General features: G+C 36.9%; 1 protein-coding gene across 1 annotated transcript; it reads left to right on the forward strand.

Moving 5' to 3' along the window:
• Nucleotides 1-258: 258 nt before the first annotated feature.
• mfsd11 (major facilitator superfamily domain containing 11) lies at nt 259-11,250 on the forward strand. Its single transcript, XM_084412758.1, has 14 exons — nt 259-443; nt 707-839; nt 1,483-1,538; nt 3,266-3,373; nt 3,452-3,531; nt 3,619-3,715; nt 4,332-4,390; nt 4,625-4,781; nt 4,907-4,947; nt 5,048-5,113; nt 7,027-7,152; nt 7,244-7,418; nt 7,509-7,644; nt 8,501-11,250. Exons 2-14 carry the CDS (start codon nt 744-746, stop codon nt 8,660-8,662), a joined length of 1,359 nt encoding a protein of 452 aa, XP_084268884.1. The 5' UTR covers nt 259-443; nt 707-743; the 3' UTR covers nt 8,663-11,250.
• Nucleotides 11,251-21,998: the final 10,748 nt, after the last annotated feature.

Consider the following 21,998-nt stretch of genomic DNA (forward strand, 5'->3'; position numbering starts at 1 on the left):
TGAGATCAAAAAGTCCTCAAAATAGCCATTTATGTTGCTCTACTGACTATAAAATTCAGCAAAACAAGACAAATTCAGCAATAAACACTGAATATTTAAATGATATCTAACTGAAATCATTTAGAAACTATCCATTTGATAAAAAATATATTTAATAAATATCCATCAACAGCACATCTCTCACTGATTTCAGTGAAAAGACGACACTACCCACAACTCCGTTCGCGGAGGATGGTTATGACGTCACCGTCAGCTGATAGAAGTCACATGACAGACATTTTCGATTTCAGACATACAGGGAGATCCTGATCGAGAAGCAGGAAAAGAACATTTATTCCCGTTTTCCAGCTTACAGAATGTTTCCACCTATATCGAAATCGTCGTGATCAACGGGTCTTTTACATTATGAATTAGCTGTTTACATCAGCGCACACAATTATTCGGTAAGTGTACTTCGCACGATTATTACTGCAACCTGTCTCCATTTACAAGCTTAAATTATATCAGTAATCATTCTCAATAGCTCATTAATCAGATGTGTTCGCATGACACATATCCATGGACTTCTTTGGTCTAACTGAAGACTCCTCGGAGCTGTTTGATCTCGTCACGAGGAAGCAGTGATCATGGGGAAATAGCATGCTCAGTGTTTTTAACCAGTCGTGTCAGGTGTCACTTGACTCGGATGCTTTTGTGTGTTTACTAGTCTCAGGTTGTCATCGAGCTAAAGATTTGAAGCCAACATGAGTCCCGAAGGAAAGACCCTGCTCAACGTCATCGTCCTGGGCTTGGGCTTCATGGTGATGTTTACAGCCTTTGGCACCTGCGGCAATATTGAAGTAGGTTTTTGACACTTTGGGCACGCGACTAACTAAAAAGACATTGCGCGTCTATATGAGTTTGCGTGGTAGACTGAAGGTGTGGGCGCTAGGTGTCGGTACACACATATTAAAAATTAAAGGTTTTCTGCAAACTCCACCAGATTCTTGTTCTACATGTCCCCAAGTACCAGTGTGGTGATTTTATTAACATAAAAATCAACATAGAAATCAGGGAGACGTAGAACAAGAATCTGATGGAGTTGGCAGAAAACTATTTGATTTGATCTTTTTGTAAAAAAAATGTAAATGTCTGTATAGCAAGGTAAATAGTATATGGCTTTGGCATATAATTATTAAAGAATGAAGCCATTAAACAACAATAAAATCACCACAGTGGTACTCAGGGAGACGTAGAACAAGAATCTGGTGGAGTTTGCAAAAAACAATTTGATTTGATCTTTTTATTAATTTTTTTAATATGTGTACCGACACCAAGCGCACAACCTTTAGCCTACCACGCAAGCTCATTAAGACGCGCAATGTATTTTTAAGCGTGAAATGCATGTTGATCTGATGAATATTATAATGTCAGATGCAGCAATGCTAACTTACTAAAACATCCAGTATGACAATCAAACCTATCTTTACTTTTCTTCCCCAGCAAACTGTGATAAAGAGTTTCAACAGTACAGAGTTTCATGGAAGTGGCTACACAAGGTATTCATTTTCTTCATTTCTTTCTTCTGTTATCAGAGCGACTTTCTTCATAGAGCACAATAGTAATGACCTCGGTGCCGGAAGTATTTTTCTCATTTGCTTTTTCATTAGACATAAAAATAAAATAAAAACATAAAATCATCACGAAAACGAAGTTGCGATATTCATTTCTTCCCTATATTGTGATGTATATCTGAGTGAAACGGCTTCTCGAACAAGAACAGATGTAGGGCGGGGCTTGATTTTGTCCATGGGGAGTTGATTGGATGCTTGTGGTTTGCTATTGGCTGATCTCGTGTGAGTGACAGGTTGCTCCGCCCTCACGCCAGTAAACGCATCATCAGAGAAGAGAAGAGCTGCAAGACGGAGAGGAAGTTATTTTGATTAAAGATTATAAGGCACATGAATTAAGACAAAAATAATGATGTGCACGGATAAATCACTGCAATATTCCATAAAAAAAAATTTAATCATCCATTTTGATTTCAAGGTGACTTTAAATTGCTTTCTATGTAAAGCACTTTGAATTGCCATATGAAATGTGCTATGTAAATAAGCTTGCCTTGGCTAAATAAAGAGCCAGCCTGATCTGGATCATAGATGAAGCACAACATTAAAATGTTGATCTGAAGCAAATACAGATTTATGAAATCAAGAATTGACAAGACTGCAATTTTTTTTAATGAGGCGTGGAACTGCTCATCACATTAAACATTGCACATGACATATACAAGGTGGCTTTAAAAATATATAAAATTTAGTTTATTGTAAAAACCCATACATAAAGAGATAATGAATGGGACTTTTACCTCCTGAATCCCATGGTTGTGCTCTATTTCTGCTTAAAGTCATGTGACATGGCCTCTGCACCCGTTCTGAATGTGATTTATTACAGCTGATTCAAAGATGAAAACCGGGTCATCTGATGTTGTGCTGTTAGTCGAACCGCTCTCTCTCTCGACCTCAGTAATCACATTGACCTTGATTATATAACAGAGAAGCACTGTATGTTCTCAAAGAAAACAGAACTTTGAAACAGAGAAATGAATGCAGTGTTGTCATGTGACCCAATGTCACGACACTCAGTCAGCACGGGCTCTTTTCCTTGGGCAAAAATGGTCTATGTTTCTTGTGGTGTAAGAAATCATATTAGACTTGTTATATGCATATATATATTTTATATATATACACTACTGTTCAAAAGTTTGGGGTCAGTAAGATTTTTAATGTTTTTAAAAGAAGTCTCTTCTGCTCACCAAGGCTGCATTTATTTGATTAAAAATACAAACAAAAACAGTAATATTGTGAAATATTATTCCAACGTCAATCAGCTGTTTTCTATGTGAATATACAGTAAAGTGTAATTTATTCCTGTGATCAAAGCTGAATTTTCAGCATCATTACTCCAGTCTTCAGTGTCACATGATCCTTCAGAAATCACTCTTAATATATGATGATTTGATGCTCAAGAAACATTTCTTATTAATTTATTATTATTTTAAGTGTTTCAATAGTCTCCAACCATTGTAACAAGAGCCGATTGTAATATTCTCTCGTCTTGCATTAAATTAAACCTTGTATCCCCTTCTATAAAATTCTCCCAAATAAAATTATGTTTCACTCTGCCCTTTCTATAAAACACAGTGAAATAATTATGATTAATATTGATCATCAAAGCAAATGCATCATCCCACCCTTAACACATTCTTTTCATACCTCTGTTCTAGCATGGCGATTATCTACGCGGTGTTTTCTGCCTCTAACCTCATAGCGCCCTCAGTGATAGCTGTCGTTGGACCTCAGCTGTCTTTGTTTTTTAGTGGACTTCTTTACAGGTAAGTGCCTTTCTGTCATAACTTAGTCGTTTTCTCAGGATTTATGATTACATGCTTTTGCTCTCTGGTCTCTTTTAGTGCTTATATTGCTGTGTTCATTCATCCGTACACCTGGTCATTCTACACTTTATCTGTGTTGCTTGGAATTGGCGCTGCAGGTGAGATATCATAATCGGGCCGGTTATGAAATCATAAAATATATCGCCACACATTCTCTAATATTTCTTTGTTTTGTTTTTTTGCAGTGCTCTGGACGGCTCAGGGGAATCTGCTCACCATCAACTCCAAAGATTCCACTATTGGGAGAAACAGTGGTATATTCTGGGCGTTGATGCAGTTTAGGTACATCTTTCTTGTTGACACTGAGTGTTAATAGAAGGAAAAATGGTACATAATAGGGGTGTAACGGTACCCTCATGTCACAATACGATATTATTGCGATACTCCAAGACACATGGTAAAAGGTTAACAAAAAATATACTGATGATTAAAATGCTAAATTTGGTTTTACATTGGGGTATAAATGAAGAGGCTTGGACTTGGTGCTGGAAACCCAATGCACAGGACAATAGAGACACCAGAATAAAAATATTCATGATTCTGAAGCTGAAAACATAATTATTTTAGACGAATATGCTTTCACTCTGTCACTCACTAGATATATTTAAAATAATGTAGGCCACTTTTTACTGGTAACATAAGACCCACAAATATTCCCCCATTGCATTATTAAACATTATATTCAACATAATATATAGTAGTTTAATGTCGTACTGACACTAAAACTCTGAAAATGTGAATTTTTTCACACAGTAATTTTTATTTTGGGTGAACTATCCATGATACATATTGCCACTATAAATATTGTTGCATTTTTGTATTGCGATATATTGTGACACGATATATTGTTACACCCCTAGTACATAAGGTACTATGATTTATTTATTCTCTTTTGCAGCTTATTCTTTGGTAATCTCTACATATATCTTGCCTGGCATAACAAGAGTCACATAACAGGTGAGTACAGATATATATTGTTCAGCTATGGCCACTTTGATGGAAATGTAATGTGTGTACAAGTTAAAGTAACAATGATTTTGGCTGAAATTAATAAATGGTTTGCTTATTTCATGTAACATAAACATACTGTGATAGAAACATCTATACAAAATAATTTCTGAAGGGTTACACAGAATTGTAATTGAGGTCTCTAGTCGAATAAAGCTGAAAAACGTCTTTTGCTATTGTCAGATAAGGACCGCCAGACAGTTTTCATCACACTCACAGTCATCAGTCTGGTGGGAAACTTCCTCTTTTTCCTGATCCAGCGACCAGACCCAGAACCTGCACCTTCTGATGCCTCTGAGTCACTTCTACCAACAGAAATCACTGATAGCTGTGATGTGGTGTAAGTACAAACATATTTATATGCACTTCTGCAAATCAAGACATTAATCTGGACCGGTTTAATTATATCACGTTGTGTCTTTTTTTTCCCTTTGCCTTGCCTCCTATTCTTTTTACTCTTTTAAGGCCATCCCAGACTCGGGGCTCTCAGGCATTGGAGGCATTCAGTAAGTGGCACTAAAATATTTAAGAACGAATGCAAAGATTTAAAGTTTTTTTTCTGTGTAACATACTAAGATCTCATTATCTCTCTCATCTCATCAACAGAGAGATCCATACAGCTGGCTATGACCAAAGAGATGCTTTTATTGAGCATACCCTTTGCATACTCTGGTAAGTTCAGTCCTCTAAAAGGAAATCTGTGTGTGGTAGCAGTGGTAGTTCACACCATGATGACAGATAAAGCAAGCAGATTATGAAAAGAAGAGGGCCTAAAACAGAGCCCTGGGGGACCCCTTTAGCAGCAGGGAGGATTTGCTCTTTTGGATACTTATAATGGTTTTATAATAATAATACTATATACTATATAATAACATATGTAATATTTATATGTAATATTGTACTGTTTTGAACATATTTGAAGAAGAATGGTTATTAACAAAAAGTGTTATTATTGTTAACTATTAATAATCTTATCTTTTGGGCTGTGTCCATCAAGTTCCAAATAAAAAGACATCATAATAAGTACCTTTTTCTTTTGTAAAGTATTTAATTCACTGGATTATTCAAAAGTAGGCATTGCCACATGGATGCAAATAACTATATATATATATATATATATATATATATATACACCATTACAGTAATATAAAAGTATTAATAATGTGATGTAGGATTTCAGACATACTGTCCACCTCACTGACTATCCTTCGGAGAGCTGTCTCTGATATATATATATACAGTGCTATGCATAAGTGAATACACCCATGCTAAAGTTGATTAAAAAGAGGAATAAAAAATCATATTTTGGAAATTGAACTTAATGCCTTAATTTAAAAAATTAGGAAAAATCCAACCTTTAAGGACACCAATTTTCTTTGTGAATGAATAATGTATCGTAAATAAATAAATGTTCTTCCTTAAAATACATGGTGCATAAGTGAGTACACCCCTATGTTAAATTCCCATAGAGGCAGGCAGATTTCTATTTTTAAGTATTTTTTTATTATTTTTTTTAGGATACTATGCATCCTGATTCCCTTGGCCTTTGGAATTAAAATAGCCCCACATCATCACATAGCCTTCACCATACCTAGAGATTGGCATGGTTTTATTTCAGTTAGCCTAATAGCTAGTTTGATTTGCATTGAGAGATGATCTTATGGAAAGTACCCCATGCCAATCTCTGAAGGCTATGTGATGATGTGGGGCTATTTTAATTCCAAAGGCCAAGGGAACTTTATCAGGATGCATAGTATCCTAAACATTTTTTTTTTTTAAATACTTAAAAATAGAAATCTGCCTGCCTCTATGGGAATTTAACATAGGGGTGTACTCACTTATGCACCATGTATTTTAAGGAAGAACATTTATTTATTTACGATACATTATTCATTCACAAAGAAAATTGGTATATATATATATATACCGTTACAGTAATATAAAAGTATTCATAATGTGATGTAGGATTTCGGACATACTGTCCACCTCACTGACTATCCTTCGGAGAGCTGTCTCTCTTAAAATTTTTTTTTTTTGATATATATTCACCGATATGAAAACTTTGGCCGATACCGATACCGATAACCGATAATTCTTTATATTTGAAAGCCGATAACCGATATATTGGCAGATAAATCTAAATCCATTTCCAGCCCGATTACAAAAACAAGTCTCACCATTAAAAACCATTTATAATATTTTCATTATAATGTTATGCAGCCTATATGACAGATTTGCGCTGCACATGTTGCACTTAACAGTATTTTCCTTTTTGAAGTGATTTCAACTATATTTCAAGCATATTCAAAACCATCATGGCGAACAGTGCACATCTGAAGGAAGTAATCCACTATTTATCTTTACTTTAATATTTCGGGCACATTTTCTTATCGGGCCATTGACAATAACATTAAAAAGTAACCGGCCGATACTGATTACAGTGATATAAAAATATTAATCATGTAATGTAGGAAATCGGACATATTGTCCACCCTACGGACTATTCTTTGAAGAGCTGTCTGTGATAGATATAGAAGACTAGCTGAACTGTGATGTTGAGACAATGTGGCTGCCTATCTGTACAGGTCTCGAGCTCACCTTTTACAGTGGGGTGTATGGGACATGTTTAGGGGCCATGACCCAATTTGGAGAAGGCGCCAAGGGTCTAATCGGCCTCTCTGGAATTTTGATCGGTGTTGGTGAAATACTTGGTAAGTCAGTGCATCACAACAAGTATTGTGCTTCTGTTCTCAGTGAACATGCCAAAGCAAACGTAATAAGACGATTTCTCTGTTTAACCAGGAGGGGGAGTATTTGGGATCATGGATAAGTGTAACCGTTATGGCAGAAACCCGGTAGTGTTTTTGGGTCTGGTTACCCATGTTGTGGCGTTCTACCTCATCTTCCTCAACATAGCCAGTGATGCTCCCGTGGCCCCAGAGGAAGGCACACAAATGCAAGCTTTTATCCAACCCAGGTAAGAGTCAACAGGCATGGGCGTTGAGAATGGATGTTTATTAACGCTTTTATTGCATCGATTTATTCTATTGTTCATGTGTTGTGTCAGTGTGTCGGTGGCGCTGATATGCAGTTTCTTGCTGGGTCTGGGTGATAGTTGCTTCAACACTCAGCTCATCAGCATTGTGGGGTTCTTGTTCCGGGACGACAGCGCACCAGCGTTTGCAGTCTTTAAATTTGTACAGGTTTGAACCTTCCTTTTTTTTTTGTGTGTTTCAATCGGTAGCATTTAAAGTCATTAAATTGTTTGATATTAAAAGACAGTGCCAATAATTTGGAATAAGGCTGCAACAATGTTTGGGTGAAAACATAATGGCCGGGTCATATTTCACCCCAAAATATATAAAAATGAAAGATAAAAATAACAACGTAAATAATACAATTATATCTTGCTTAAAAACATGAAGCCAATTTTTATTTTCATTCCCATTAGTTTTATTTAGGTTCTGAATAAAACTTTTTTTTTTTTTTTTCACCACTAGAAATGTTGTGGCATGAAAATAATGGTCCTAAAAAGAACATTATAGAGATTAGGTGCTGTCGGAGAGATGAGAGAGAAAGCACAGCTGGTATCGTATATCTGTTCTGCGGGAAATTAGTATTGGAGGCGTTTCAGATAGTTCAGTATCGATATGTATAAAAAAAATCTATATTTTTCACTTTATTATTTCAGATGCCTTTTTAAAAGACTACAATTGAAAAATGTCTATATTATGTCTAAAATTCAACCCGCCAAAGTGTCTGCGACAGAATCGCAGTCAGTCAAAACACTTGATACTTTAGATACAGCTTTGTGGGGCAGGATTTTACATTCATGATTTTAGCAGATGCAATTATCCAAAGGGACTTGCAGTAGATTTTGGACTGGATTGGGTTTAACCAAGCATCCATCGAACGGCCTAGTTCAGACAGAAACTCTGATTAAATAAAAGACGTGGTTTATTGTAAGAACCGGTAATTAAAAGCCCACCTTTATTGAGTTTGTGATTGTGTATGGTGTGGTATGTGAAGTTGTGTTTTTTCTTCGTGGCGTCTCTGCAGTCCATCACCGCTGCGGTGGCCTTCTTCTACAGCAACTACCTTCTCCTGCACTGGCAGCTGCTCATCATGGTGCTGTTTGGCTTCATGGGCACCGGGACCTTCTTTCTGGTGGAGTGGGCCGCCATCAGCACCCGACGGGGCTCGGACTATGACAGTATCTGACAGGATATCTCCAGCCATCATCCTCATTGAGCACTTCTGCAAACCATTTTCCTTGACTTCAATCTGCGGGAACACCATGTATCCATTCTCCTTTTCAAGCCGATCGGCTGCATAGACTCCCTTTCTTTACTTGCACTTAAAACACGTTTACTTCCCTGATGGGATCAAGGTTCAAGTGCTGTAATGCAATAATAAACGGTTTGCTCAATTTTTTTACGTTTTCAACTAGCATTATGCCGTGCCATGCCAACGACCATCTGCGAACTACGGTCTCTCGTCGTCTTTTCCGACATGTTCTCGAACATTGAACAAGGCAAGCAAATGACTATAGACATAATTCACCCTGAAATGAAACTTCTGTCGTGATTTCCAAACTCGTATGATAGTAATGTTTCGTGGAACTCGAGAAGAATCTTCATGCAGCTCATTTCACCACAAAGATAGTGACCAAAGATGACAAACTCCAAAACAAGCATGAAAGGATCATATAGTTTCCCCATACAACTCATGCACTGTATTTCAAGCTTTCTGAGGCCACGCGTTTGCTTTGTCTCTGGAAAAGATCGAAATTCATGTTGTTATTCCTCTAAAAATATCATTTTGCATTCAAATATACCGCTATCTTTGCATGAGGTTCGCCCAAACACTATTGGTTTTCGTTTGTTAAGCGAACGCAACTCACCAGTTTGAATACAGGGAATGAGATTTGTGAGCCGCAACCTAAACTGACCTAAATTTCAGTCTGATCCTCACAGAAAACAATCATATGACATCAAAAGTCATAGCGCATTATATACTGTGCTTATTTTTTTGTTGTTTTTTGTCACTATGAATTGTGTTGGGAAAGATTTTTCTGAAATTCAGCTTTACCCTGAAAAACAAAAATGAGGATATGTGAATGAAGACCGAAGTTTTATTTTAGTAAACTGCTCCTTTAAGTTGATATTGTACTACTTAAATTCAGTTATTGTTGAGAAGTCTATATGGAAGCTTGTTTCCGCCAGGGAATAAAAATAAGAAAGGTAATTGCGACTTTTTTATCTCACAATTCTAACTTATTTATTTTTTTAGTTTATATCTCGCAGTTCTGACTTTAAAACTCCCAATTGAGTGTTTATATCACAATTCAGAGAATAAAGACAAAATTGAGAGATATTTTAATAAATGCGGTCAGAATTGAGAGACAAAAACTCTCAATTGTGAAAAAAATAAATTGTGAGATCAAAGTTGCAACTGCGAGAAAAATGTCAAAATCGTGGGATATTAAATTCTGAGACATACAGTCAGAATTGAGAGATATAAACTCTATTTGAGTCGACATGTGGCCAAATATGCCACAAAATAAGTTCATCTCACATTTCTGAGAAAAAAAATCACAATTGCGAGATGTAACGTCTCAAATCTGAGACACGGTCAAAATTGAGAAATTCACAATTATGAGAAAAAAGTCCGAATTGTGTGATTTTTCACAACTGTAATATAATAATAATTAATGATTATTCATGGCCACGATTTAGTAAAACGATGGAACAGATTGGTTAAATGTGCTGACGTTTTATTAAGTTGTGGAATCAAACGTGGTAGTAATTCGTGGCTACGATATACGTATTTTTTTTACCGCGTGGTATGTGCGGAGTTCTGTAAAATTGCAAGATATAAACGGAGGGAAAAAAGTCTGAGCAATTCTGACTTTATAACTCGCCGTTGCAAGTTTATATTACAATTCAGAGAAAAAAAAGTCACAATTGCTAGATATAAACTCATAATTCTAAGAAAAAGTCACAATTGCTAGATATAAACTTGGAATTGCGAGGGGAAAAAAGTCAGAAATTTGAGATAAAAAGTCGTAATTTTACCTTTTTTTTATTTATTTTTTAATCCGTGGCGCAAACAAGCTTCTGTAAGTCTTAATGCAAATGCAATAAATCACTGAGCAATGAAACATCATTTATATACACTACGCTGTGAGACTGTCGAGGAGAAATATGACTATAGACTCAATTTTTATCTTTCACAACGACAAAACGTGAAACACTCGATGCACAGCCACAGTCAGTTTTAACTCTTTTTGCCAGTTGCCTTTCTTTTCTTTTCCTTTTCTTTTCTCTTTTTTTTTTTTTAAGGAAACCATTTTGCCAAAGTTTGAAGCACTCTTTCTAGAAACTTGCTGAATTTTTTTAAGTTCGTCTCGTTTATTTGTGTTACAAATATTTAAATGAATCGGATTACTGATATAATCAATAGAAAACAATTTGAGAATCATTATAAAGCGCAACTGTACTAATATCAAGCTGAGCTTATGATATCAACAAGTCATAAGTACCAGTAAATATTAATGTGCTGAGAAAGGGTTCAGAAAGAGCTTTTTTAATACACTCACAGCACTTACGCTACAAGCTCATTTGCATGGGAGCAGAAGCTACATGTGTTATTTGGTTCAAGCCAATGCAATCAATAGGATGTTGAGGGAAAATGAGATGATTATCTGGTCATATACTTGAATGTATCTTACTGTAAAAATGGTAACGCACCTGGTTTTCTTTTATAAATATGTGTGTATATATGGGATTAAAGAGATTTTCATTCTTGCTTGTGTCTGTTTTCCAATGCTCATCATACATGATATATTTACAGGACAAATAAGGGGACGGATCCAAGAGGATGAAAAAGAAATATCTTTTAAAAAGCTTGTTTAAAATACATGTAGAAGTAGATGTAGACGAGTTCTTTAAGATCTCATGATAGTTACAACACCTTGATGCTTAACACTTTTATTATCCACAAAAATATACATACATATATATATATATATATATATATATATATATATATATATATATATATACACACTCACCTAAAGGATTATTAGGAACACCTGTTCAATTTCTCATTAATGCAATTATCTAATCAACCAATCACATGGCAGTTGCTTCAATGCATTTAGGGGTGTGGTCCTGGTCAAGACAATCTCCTGAACTCCAAACTGAATGTCAGAATGGGAAAGAAAGGTGATTTAAACAATTTTGAGCGTGGCATGGTTGTTGGTAGCCTGACTACGTCAGACTTCTTCCACTTAATTTCATTTCGCTTCTGTACTCAGTCTGAGACAGCGTAATAGCTTTCCGTTTTCCTCCGGCCTGAAAACAGCCGGCCAATCAGCGAACAGAGGGCGGGCTGAGAGCCGTGACGTAGACGCTGATTGTACCGTGGATGCGTAGATTTACTTCACATAATCTACAAAAGTCGTTCACAGCCATGTTCACTCCGGTATTTCGCTCGATGGTTTTGTTTTCGCATCATACTACATGTGTTTACAGTGGAAGTTAGATGCAGCTGAGCATGCGCATAACACACGCCATATGTGATTGGCTTACGGGAACCAATGATTTTAAACTTCAGACAAGCGCCTCCCCGCGAGAAAGAAAACGCTTTTCAATTATGCCATGCCAGACTCTGTCTACGAAGCAAAGCGAAGTAGCAGAGTTTGGTATTACCAGGCTAGGTTGTTGGTGCCAGACGGGCCGGTCTGAGTATTTCACAATCTGCTCAGTTACTGGGATTTTCACGCACAACCATTTCTAGGGTTTACAAAGAATGGTGTGAAAAGGGAAAAACATCCAGTATGCGGCAGTCCTGTAGGCGAAAATGCCTTGTTGATGCTAGAGGTCAGAGGAGAATGGGCCGACTGATTCAAGCTGATAGAAGAGCAACTTTGACTGAAATAACCACTCGTTACAACCGAGGTATGCAGCAAAGCATTTGTGAAGCCACAACACGCACAACCTTGAGGCGGATGGGCTACAACAGCAGAAGCCCCCACCGGGTACCACTCATCTCCACTCCAAATAGGAAAAAGAGGCTACAATTTGCACGAGCTCACCAAAATTGGAGAGTTGAAGACTGGAAAAATGTTGCCTGGTTTGATGAGTCTCGATTTCTGTTGAGACATTCAGATGGTAGAGTCAGAATTTGGCGTAAACAGAATGAGAACATGGATCCATCATGCCTTGTTACTACTGTGCAGGCTGGTGGTGGTGGTGTAATGGAGTGGGGGATGTTTTCTTGGCACACTTTAGGCCCCTTAGTGCCAATTGGGCATCGTTTAAATGCCACGGCCTACCTGAGCATTGTTTCTGACCATGTCCATCCCTTTATGACCACCATGTACCCATCCTCTGATGGCTACTTCCAGCGGGATAATGCACCATGTCACAAAGCTCGAATCATTTCAAATTGGTTTCTTGAACATGACAATGAGTTCACTGTACTAAAATGGCCCCCACAGTCACCAGATCTCAACCCAATAGAGCATCTTTGGGATGTGGTGGAACGGGAGCTTCGTGCCCTGGATGTGCATCCCACAGATCTCCATCAACTGCAAGATGCTATCCTATCAATATGGGCCAACATTTCTAAAGAATGCTTTCAGCACCTTGTTGAATCAATGCCACGTAGAATTAAGGCAGTTCTGAAGGCGAAAGGGGGTCAAACACAGTATTAGTATGGTGTTCCTAATAATCCTTTAGGTGAGTGTATGTATATATATGTATGTGGGGGAACAGTTGTCAGGAGTCGTGAAGTTCAATCAAATATGTAAAAGTTTACTGAAGTTTGCAGTTAAATTGGTAGAGCCAAAGTCTCACGAGGAGGTCGCAAGCTAACTCTACCTTACACAAAAATCTTACACCAATTATACCTTTTCCAAGGACATGCATTACATAAACATTCACTTCTGATTGGCTAAGAGAACATAAAGTCTAAACAATAATCCATGGCAGATAGATAAGTGGGTATATCGTCGTTAATCAGAACAGTTGTCGCCCAACTCCGAGATTTAAGTCCGCGGTGACCTCTCCGGGTCTGAGAGTGGTGTTTTCGAGTCCATAAGTTGTACATCACATGAGTTCAGAACCTGCAAAGAACGTCAAACGCACACACACAATACTAACGAACAACAGTCCTCTTCAAGGCTGAAGAAGGCCTGAGCTCATTATCAGAAGAGCAGCACATCATAACAGACTGATAACACATTTCACTCCTTAGGAAAACAGGAACGACAATAATCCCTTTTACTCCCTAGAGAAATACACGAGGAAGTTCACTTAACGAACATCAGGTAAAATTATGTATATATTGACCTTTAACTTATGCAAGTCAACTAAGAAAGATAGATACGCAACACCGCAGAGTGCAGAGTCCTTTTAATCACTCTCTGAATCCCAAGAGAGTTATCATCAAAAGGCCTTGTGTGTGAGCACAACCCAAGGGCACACATTGGAATACACCTAAAAGAAAATGGTTAAACACTTACAGAGACTATATGAATACATGGATATACTTGATTATTGAACTTTTTAATAAGAATAAAGTAATCATTTCAAAAGGATATATATATTTAAATTGAAGAGGCAAGAGATTCTGACCCCAACCCTTCAATGTATGTGTATATATATATATATATATATATATATATATATATATATATATACACACAAATATTAATGCAGAGACATACATATACCTATATATGTATATACAGTAGGTCATATACGTGTGTGTGTATATATACTGTATATATGTATGTTTGTAATTTAGTTCCATTATATTCTTGATAAGAAAGATCTTAATATGGTGAAACAGAAACAGCTATTATTGAGATTTGTGTTTGTAAATATAAACTGCAACAAAGTATGAAGTATGAACTTTGACATTCTTAAAAAAAAAAAAAAAAAAACACTTAAGTAAAAGTAATATTTAAACTGTTCTGCATTTTGGGTTTTGAAATTCAAAGTTTGATCAAGAAGAAAATCTGATACTGTTTTAGGTTAGGATGAGTTTGACATTTGTTTATGTTTAAAGGAACAATGACTAAGATATTATACAATTTTGTATTATTTTGGGACAATGAAACATTCAAATTTACAACAGTTCCTCCAAGCAATCAATAAATCAATAAAAAATACAGCACCGGTTTAGAAATCAGCATGAACACAAAACCGAAGAAAACGTTTAATGCGTTATACACTTCGGCTATTTGTTTTGGCCATTATGATTAGCTTATAGTAGGCCAATCAAAATAAATATTTTAGGGCTATTTTTTATTTTATTTTAAGTTTGCTATTTTATCATGTAACATCATTTAAACTACATGTATATCGCTCTCCGCTCTCACTTGCACTGCCGATGATGCTGCCACTGAATCAGTTGCTAAGCACCCAAAGACGCTGCCGCTCACAACACAGGTAATTTCTGTTGACAAACAGAGACTTCATCCAATGAGGATAGAGAGCGCGATGACGCGAGGCATTTAAACCAATCAGCATCTTCGGAAGGCGGGGAGAGCGTAAACTGAGAGCAAACATGACCAAAGCAAAGCAGCCGGTAACGTGTGACTTAGATGATGAACTAGACGCGACGCATTTTTATCGACACAATAAACTGATTTAGTAAAACTCTACCTTCCTCATAAACATGAGAAAACAGTTTAAACCGATATAATCAAGTGATTATGTTCGAAAACAGACTAAATCGGCTCTTGCGTACTTGTTCAGAGAGAAGTCATTCAAACGAGCATATCTGTGATTGTCGGTTTTGACAGCATCGTATTTGCTTAGACCATGTCGACAGACATAAGCCTGCATGAGCTGCTGGATCTCTCCATCGGGACGCCTGATGTCGGAGCGGTCAATTTCAGCGCCTTGCACACTTTGCTACACGCCATCCTGGGACATCTGAAGATCGAGAGGGTCAAAACTGCATGGAAAGAGGCGGACAACGACCATGACAGCCCAGCACTGAGCAAAGCTTCCCTGCTGGAGCCGTCGAGCCCTCATCGGGTGATGGAGGAGAGGGTGCGGGTGATGGAGGAGCAGCTGCGGGCGCTGGAGGCTCTTCCCACCGCCTCCGAGCTCATGGGCTCCTCCGACACGGCGCTCAGCGACATGTGGACCCTCATGCAGCTCCGCAGGAAGACCCAGGGGAACGAGGACGGGGTGTCCAAGGTAAGAGACAGGAGGAAACTAGTACTGTGTGAACTAGAAGTATATATGCTTTACAGAACCATGGTACCTCCACTGTACCACAGGTATATCACCACAGAACACAGTTAATAACTTGCCTTGCTGGTAACACTTTACAATAAGGTTCGTTAGTAAACATTAGTTAAAGGGGTGGTATAATGCCCTTTCCACAAGATGTAAAATAAGTATTTGATGTCCCCAGAGTGTGTATATGTGAAATTTGAGCTCAAAATACCCCAAAGATATTTTTATAGCATGTTGAAATTGTCCCCTTTTTAGGGTGAGCAAAAATGCACAGTTTTTGTGTCTGTCCCTTTAAATGCAAATGAGCTGCTGCTCCCAGCACAGAGGGCGGAGCTCCACAAGCTTGTGTGTTTTAGCAGCTTCTTTACCTCACACAGACACGCACTGAAAATCTCAAGAACGTTTAGCCTTTTATGTTCAAACCGCTGTCAGACAATGATGGAGAGACTCCAGAAGAAGTGACAACATGTAGACAACATTTCTGAATGGTTAGGTGATGAATTTATGTAGCTTATGTGTAGTTATCTTCTAGTCATTGATTAGCATTCTGTTTTGATAATCTATAAATCGTGTTCTGGGGGCAGGGTTTATGTAAATTTTAGGGTTGGTGATGTCACTAACCCGGGAGGAATGTCATGTAGTCCCTACCAGCCGTTTGTTGTAGTCCTTAAAAGGCGATTCTGTAAAAGAAAATATCTCCCTTTGCTTTGAACTTTGAGCGTTGACTTTGCAGATGTTGTTTATGCTCAAACAGCAACATTACATAATTAACTTACATGAACTAATCATGAGCAATACATTTGTTACTGTATTTGTTCATCTTTGTTAGCCTAATGTTAGTTAATAAAAATAAAGCTGTTCATTGTTTGTTCATGTTAGTTCACAGTGCATTAACTAATTTTAATGTTTATTTTAATAAAATATTAGTAAATGTGGAAATTAACATTAACAAAGATTAATAAATGCTGTATAAGTGCAGTTTATTATTAGTTCATGCTAGCTAATGTTAACTAATTAACCTTTTTTGTAAAGTGTTACCGGTATGCTGTTATAGTTAATATGGTATCATCATGTTTTCTGGACATACATCATGGTGGCATCATCTTTGATTGGGCATACATAATGGAAACATGTTTTTGGACACAGAAACTCTTGCAAATAAAGGTGTTTTGACAGTGATGCCATAACCATTTGGGATTCCCCAAAGAACCTCTCAGTGAACAGCTCTTTAAAAAAAACATTATTTTCTCAGGGTGTGTTTACACGACAATGATGTACTAATGACGGAAAGATTTTTTTAGGATATGTTTTACACAACAACGATATGCTTAAAACGGTTTTAAAACGGCTAAGAACGGAAAAGTTTTTCTTTGAGTTTTCCGCGTACAGACATTGTCAAAACGATTCCCATTCACATGGATCCGGGAAAACGACTAAAAACGCTGTATTCTGCTGCCAGGCCAGTAGATGGCGATGAAACACTATAGATTGAACACGTAATACCCATGTGCATGACGTCATCATTTTCAGAAATTTGCATTTTTGTTGTTTACACGGAGATCGTTTTCAAAAACGTGCACTTTGAAAACCGTTTTCAAAAGTTTGTGTTTTCAGGCCCCCAAAACGTTGTATAAACGAACAGCCAAAACGCATAAAAAGTTTTACGTTTTTAGTTGAAAACGACGTCGTGTGAACAGACCCTTAGTGTACAGACAACGTTGTCAAAACGATCCCGTTCACACGGATCCATGAAACCGAGTAAAATCGCTGTATTATTCATGCCAGGCCAGTAGATGGCGATGTCACTTTGTAAAGAAACACTACATACAGACTGAACACGTAATGCGCTTGTGCATGACGTCACCGTTTCACAAATTCACGTGTTTACAGTTTACACACGGAGACGATAACAGTGTCGTTTTCAAAAACTTGCACTTTGAAATTCGTTTTCAAAGGTTTGCGTTTTTCAGGCCCCCAAAAAATGAACGGCCAAAACATATAAGAGGTTTTGTGTTGTGTAAACGGCGCCTCAACTAAAAACAAATTTTTGTATGTGATTTGGCCATTCATTTACACAACAATGAAAACATAACGTTATCGTCTAGACCAGAGGTCCCCAACCCCCGGGCCGCAGACAGAAAGAATATATAACTTAACGTATTTTCCGGACTATAAATCGCTCCGGAGTATATGTCGCATCAGTAAAAAAATGCGTCATGAAGAAGAAAAAACATAATATAGCCTAAGTCGCACTGGACTATAAGTCGCATTAATTTAGAAATGTAGCCTATTTCACCAAAAAAAAAAAAATAATAATAATAATAATAATAATTGTTCGGATGGGACAGTTCACCCTTACGGACGTGAGCGCTCTGAAAGCGGCACAAAAAGACTGCTTTAAAACTTTCACAGAGACCTCAGACAGAAAGCAAAAAGCCTGTCTTTAAATTGTATTTCGTTTTGTATTAATTGTATCTTAATTTTAATCAATGTTTCATCACCCAATTGCCTGGATTTAATAAGAAGTAAATATAATAGAAAATATTTAATCAGGACACGGAGGCGCGGGCGCGTGAACTGGAGCTGATCTCATAAATTAACCGAAATTCAGCGTATAAGGTAGCCTATACTTGCCTCACAGACCTGAGACATAGAAAGCTTGAAATGTCTAATTTTAAACAGAACAATTCAAAACAAAAGAAAACTGATTGTTCTCTGCTTATGTAATTCGTATGAAATGTGCATTTCTCTCTGGCGCGTTCACTAGGCATACTGCGAAGATCGAGTCAGCATTGTCAACTTCATCTTTGCACAGAAAACACTTGTTTATTATTAATTAAAATGTCTCCTGCTATATTTTACATATTCATAATCATTAATTTTGGTTCTTAAAATCGGTTCTTTGTGACAGCTTTTAGGTGCTTTATTGGCAGCGCCACCCTTACATCGCATCAGCACCGTAAACATGGAGATTTTTTTTCTTTTGGGGGGCTTTTTGTTTGTGTTCAGGCTTTCTCAGTTGTCTTTAGGCGCGATATTACGAGTACCCTGCTAATAAAATTGCAAGTAAGCCTACACATTGGATTCACGTTTATTATTATATTTAATTATTTTTTATATATTTTTTTATATTTTGTTGTATTTATCCGCCGCACCTTAAAGGCCGGTCCGTGAAAATATTGTCTGATATTAAACCGGTCCGTGGCGCAAAAAAGGTTAGGGACCGCTGGTCTAGACTACAAAAACGTGAATTTGTGAAAACGGTGACGTCTTGTTCAGTCTATAGTGTTTCTTTACAAAGTGACATCGCCATCTACTGGCCTGGCATGAATAATACAGCGATTTTACTCGTTTTCACGGATCCGTTCCCTAAGTGTGAAGAACATATTGATAATCTAAAGAACCTTCTTTCATGGAACTATATGTGCCCGTAAAGAGTGTAATGTATACGTGATAATCATAATTTGATAATCATAATCAAAAAAAGTGTTATAATTCAGTGATTATGTTTGAAAACACAGTATGCTATGTAGTATTACATTAACATACTATGTAATCAAATATGCCTCATTTGTTTGACACTCGAAAACACAAATAATGGTAAGAAGGTTGTGAATGAATGTACATCTAATCATCATTATATTCCTCATTCTCGTCACTGATTGGTCACATCCTTACACTCTTTCTCTTTTAAACGCAAACACTCATTAATCAGGGCTGGTTACAGTTAATTAGTATTGTAAATTTAATTAGTTAATTAGTTCATCTTAATAAACAGGTTAATTAATCCCACCGCAAAGTCCTCTATTCAACGTGATCATTTTAAAACTAAGTTGAAATAAAGCGGGCTGACGGCTTTAACAGAAGCAAATACCATTGGTAAACAACCTTGTAGCTCACAGTGTGTATAAGTTTATAGGTTTTCATGAAAAATTAATTTCCCTATGGAGAAAACGAAAAGTTTTTACTTCCAGAATCCGACTGTTGCACTTCATTGGTTCACCAGTGGGAATTAAAAAACCACAGGATCTTATTTCGGGATTTGAATGGGAAAAGGCACTGACTGAATTGAATTTTTTTTAGACAAGATGAATAATTAACAACAATAATTGTGAATACTATATTTGTTCCCTGAGATCTAAATGACATTTTTCTCTACGAATATTAACGGAATTAAATGAATATTGAACTTAAAATTTGAATACTGATTGTGTAGGCTAATTCTATTGTGTGATTATTATACTGAAATCTGGGAAATTAAGAGTTCTTCCAACATGATCTGACATTTTTTTTATATATATATATTGATTTATTAATTGTATAGAAGAGTATTTTTTTTGTTGTTGTTGTTAAAAGCGAACAAAAGTTAGAGTTTCTGAATGTGAAAGGCATTGTGAGTTGAGCTGTGATGTGCAGAGGCCCGGGCCGGCGAGCGAGCGGCTCCTCTGCTGGGGGTCTGCAGGAGGCTGAATGTTTCATCAGCTCTAGATGACTGATGAAAGCCCACAGAACAATGACCCAATGACACTGAGCTCCATTCTCAAATAACACCATCTGTGTCTCGTGTTCCTCAAACTACATGTTCGTCACACTCCCCAAACCCCTGTTTCTCAGATAGGGGAGCGCGGGGCACAACGTAACACGGGGCTAGTTGTAACACCCTTGTTTTAAATACTTCCACACATGCTAGGATGACGAAACTTGGTGCATTTACTAGTTGCCATATCAACACTATGTAGAGAAAAAAATTGCGCCAAAATAAAAAAAAAATTGGAAGATAACCATAGACATTTATTAAACCATAGCAAAAGAAAAAATTCTTACTTAAGTTAATTTTTCATCTCTATTTTTTTGTGTTTATTTAAAATTAGACAAATCTGATATTATTTGAATCTCCAGTATGTTATTTAACAGTTGAGATAGTTCTTTAATGCTTCGCTAACTAGCAGAAGACACTAGCCGGGTTTAAATCCCAGTTGTGCAGGCGGGGCATGTTGTAACACTGCGTTACAATGTGCCCCTATTAGAAATATGCTATTATATTCTATACTTTTATTAATTTTATTGAGAAAACGTGAGAAAAAGGTGAATAAAGACTGAGAGTCAATGTTCAGAAATGACTAATTATTTATTTGTTTTGAACTATGTTGTATAGCTGTGTTTTCCTGTGTTCGTAGTCAAAACTCAAAAATGGGTTTATATTTAATTATTAAAAATTGCCATTATTTTATATGAGAACGTTTTTTTAATTGTATTTTATTTAGAAAATATTTTAGTTTGTCTTGTATATTTTTTTTTTATTAGATCAGATAACATTTTAAGCTGTCATATGCTCATGTTACAATGTGCCCCTCACATGTTACAATGTACCCCCACCTATGGGGCATGTTGTCACATTTCACTTCCATTCTTTCGGGGTATATCCAGAAAAAAGTATAAACTGTATTAATAAAACAAAACCACATAATTGTACTAGACATGTGGGAAATTAATGTGGGAAAAAATAAATACTCTGAACCATAAGTAGATTTACACAAACTGAGAAAGTCAAAAAGCGTTACTTTGTGCCCCGCTCTCCCCTACTTAAATATCAGTGATGGACGTCAAATAACACTTCCTATTCACAGAGGTGTGGGTAGTAACGAAGTACATTTACTTGAGTATTTTTTGGGAAAAATTTTACTTTTAAGAGTAGATTTGAATGTGGGTACTTTTACTTTAACTCGAGTACATATCTAATGAAAAAACTGTACTTTTACTTCGTTACGTTGGGCGACGTTCCTCTCGTTACTTTATTTTAATGCAATATGTGTTGTTAAATGCGTATAGTTTATTCCAAGCGCGCTGTAGGTGAGTACCATATTCACAAATGAATCACTCTTTTGACTCGATTCTGTTCAAATACTTCATCAAACAAGTTGGCAGATCTGTCTAAATCGGTTCGCGATTCAGTTTGAATGATCTGTTCAGTTCCTGCACGCACTGAATCGTCTGAAGCGGTTTCAATTCGCACTCGACTCGGAGTCGTAACGTTAAAGGGATAGTTCACTTTGAAATTAATTTTTGATATGTTTTAGCTTACCTCAAGGGCATCCAAGATGTAGGTGTCTTTGTTTCCGCAGTAGTTTCAATTTTGATATTTTTAGGTCAAACCGTTCTTGTCTGTCAGTCATATAATGCAGGTCTATGGTCACTGGCTCAAAACACAAGCACAGAGTCCAAATTAAAACAATTCCCCACGTCCAAATGAAACAATTCCCCATCATAAGTACACATTGATGGCCTAAGACACG

This window comes from Rutilus rutilus, assembly GCF_951802725.1.
Source record: "Rutilus rutilus genome assembly, chromosome: 1".
NCBI lineage: Eukaryota > Metazoa > Chordata > Actinopteri > Cypriniformes > Leuciscidae > Rutilus > Rutilus rutilus.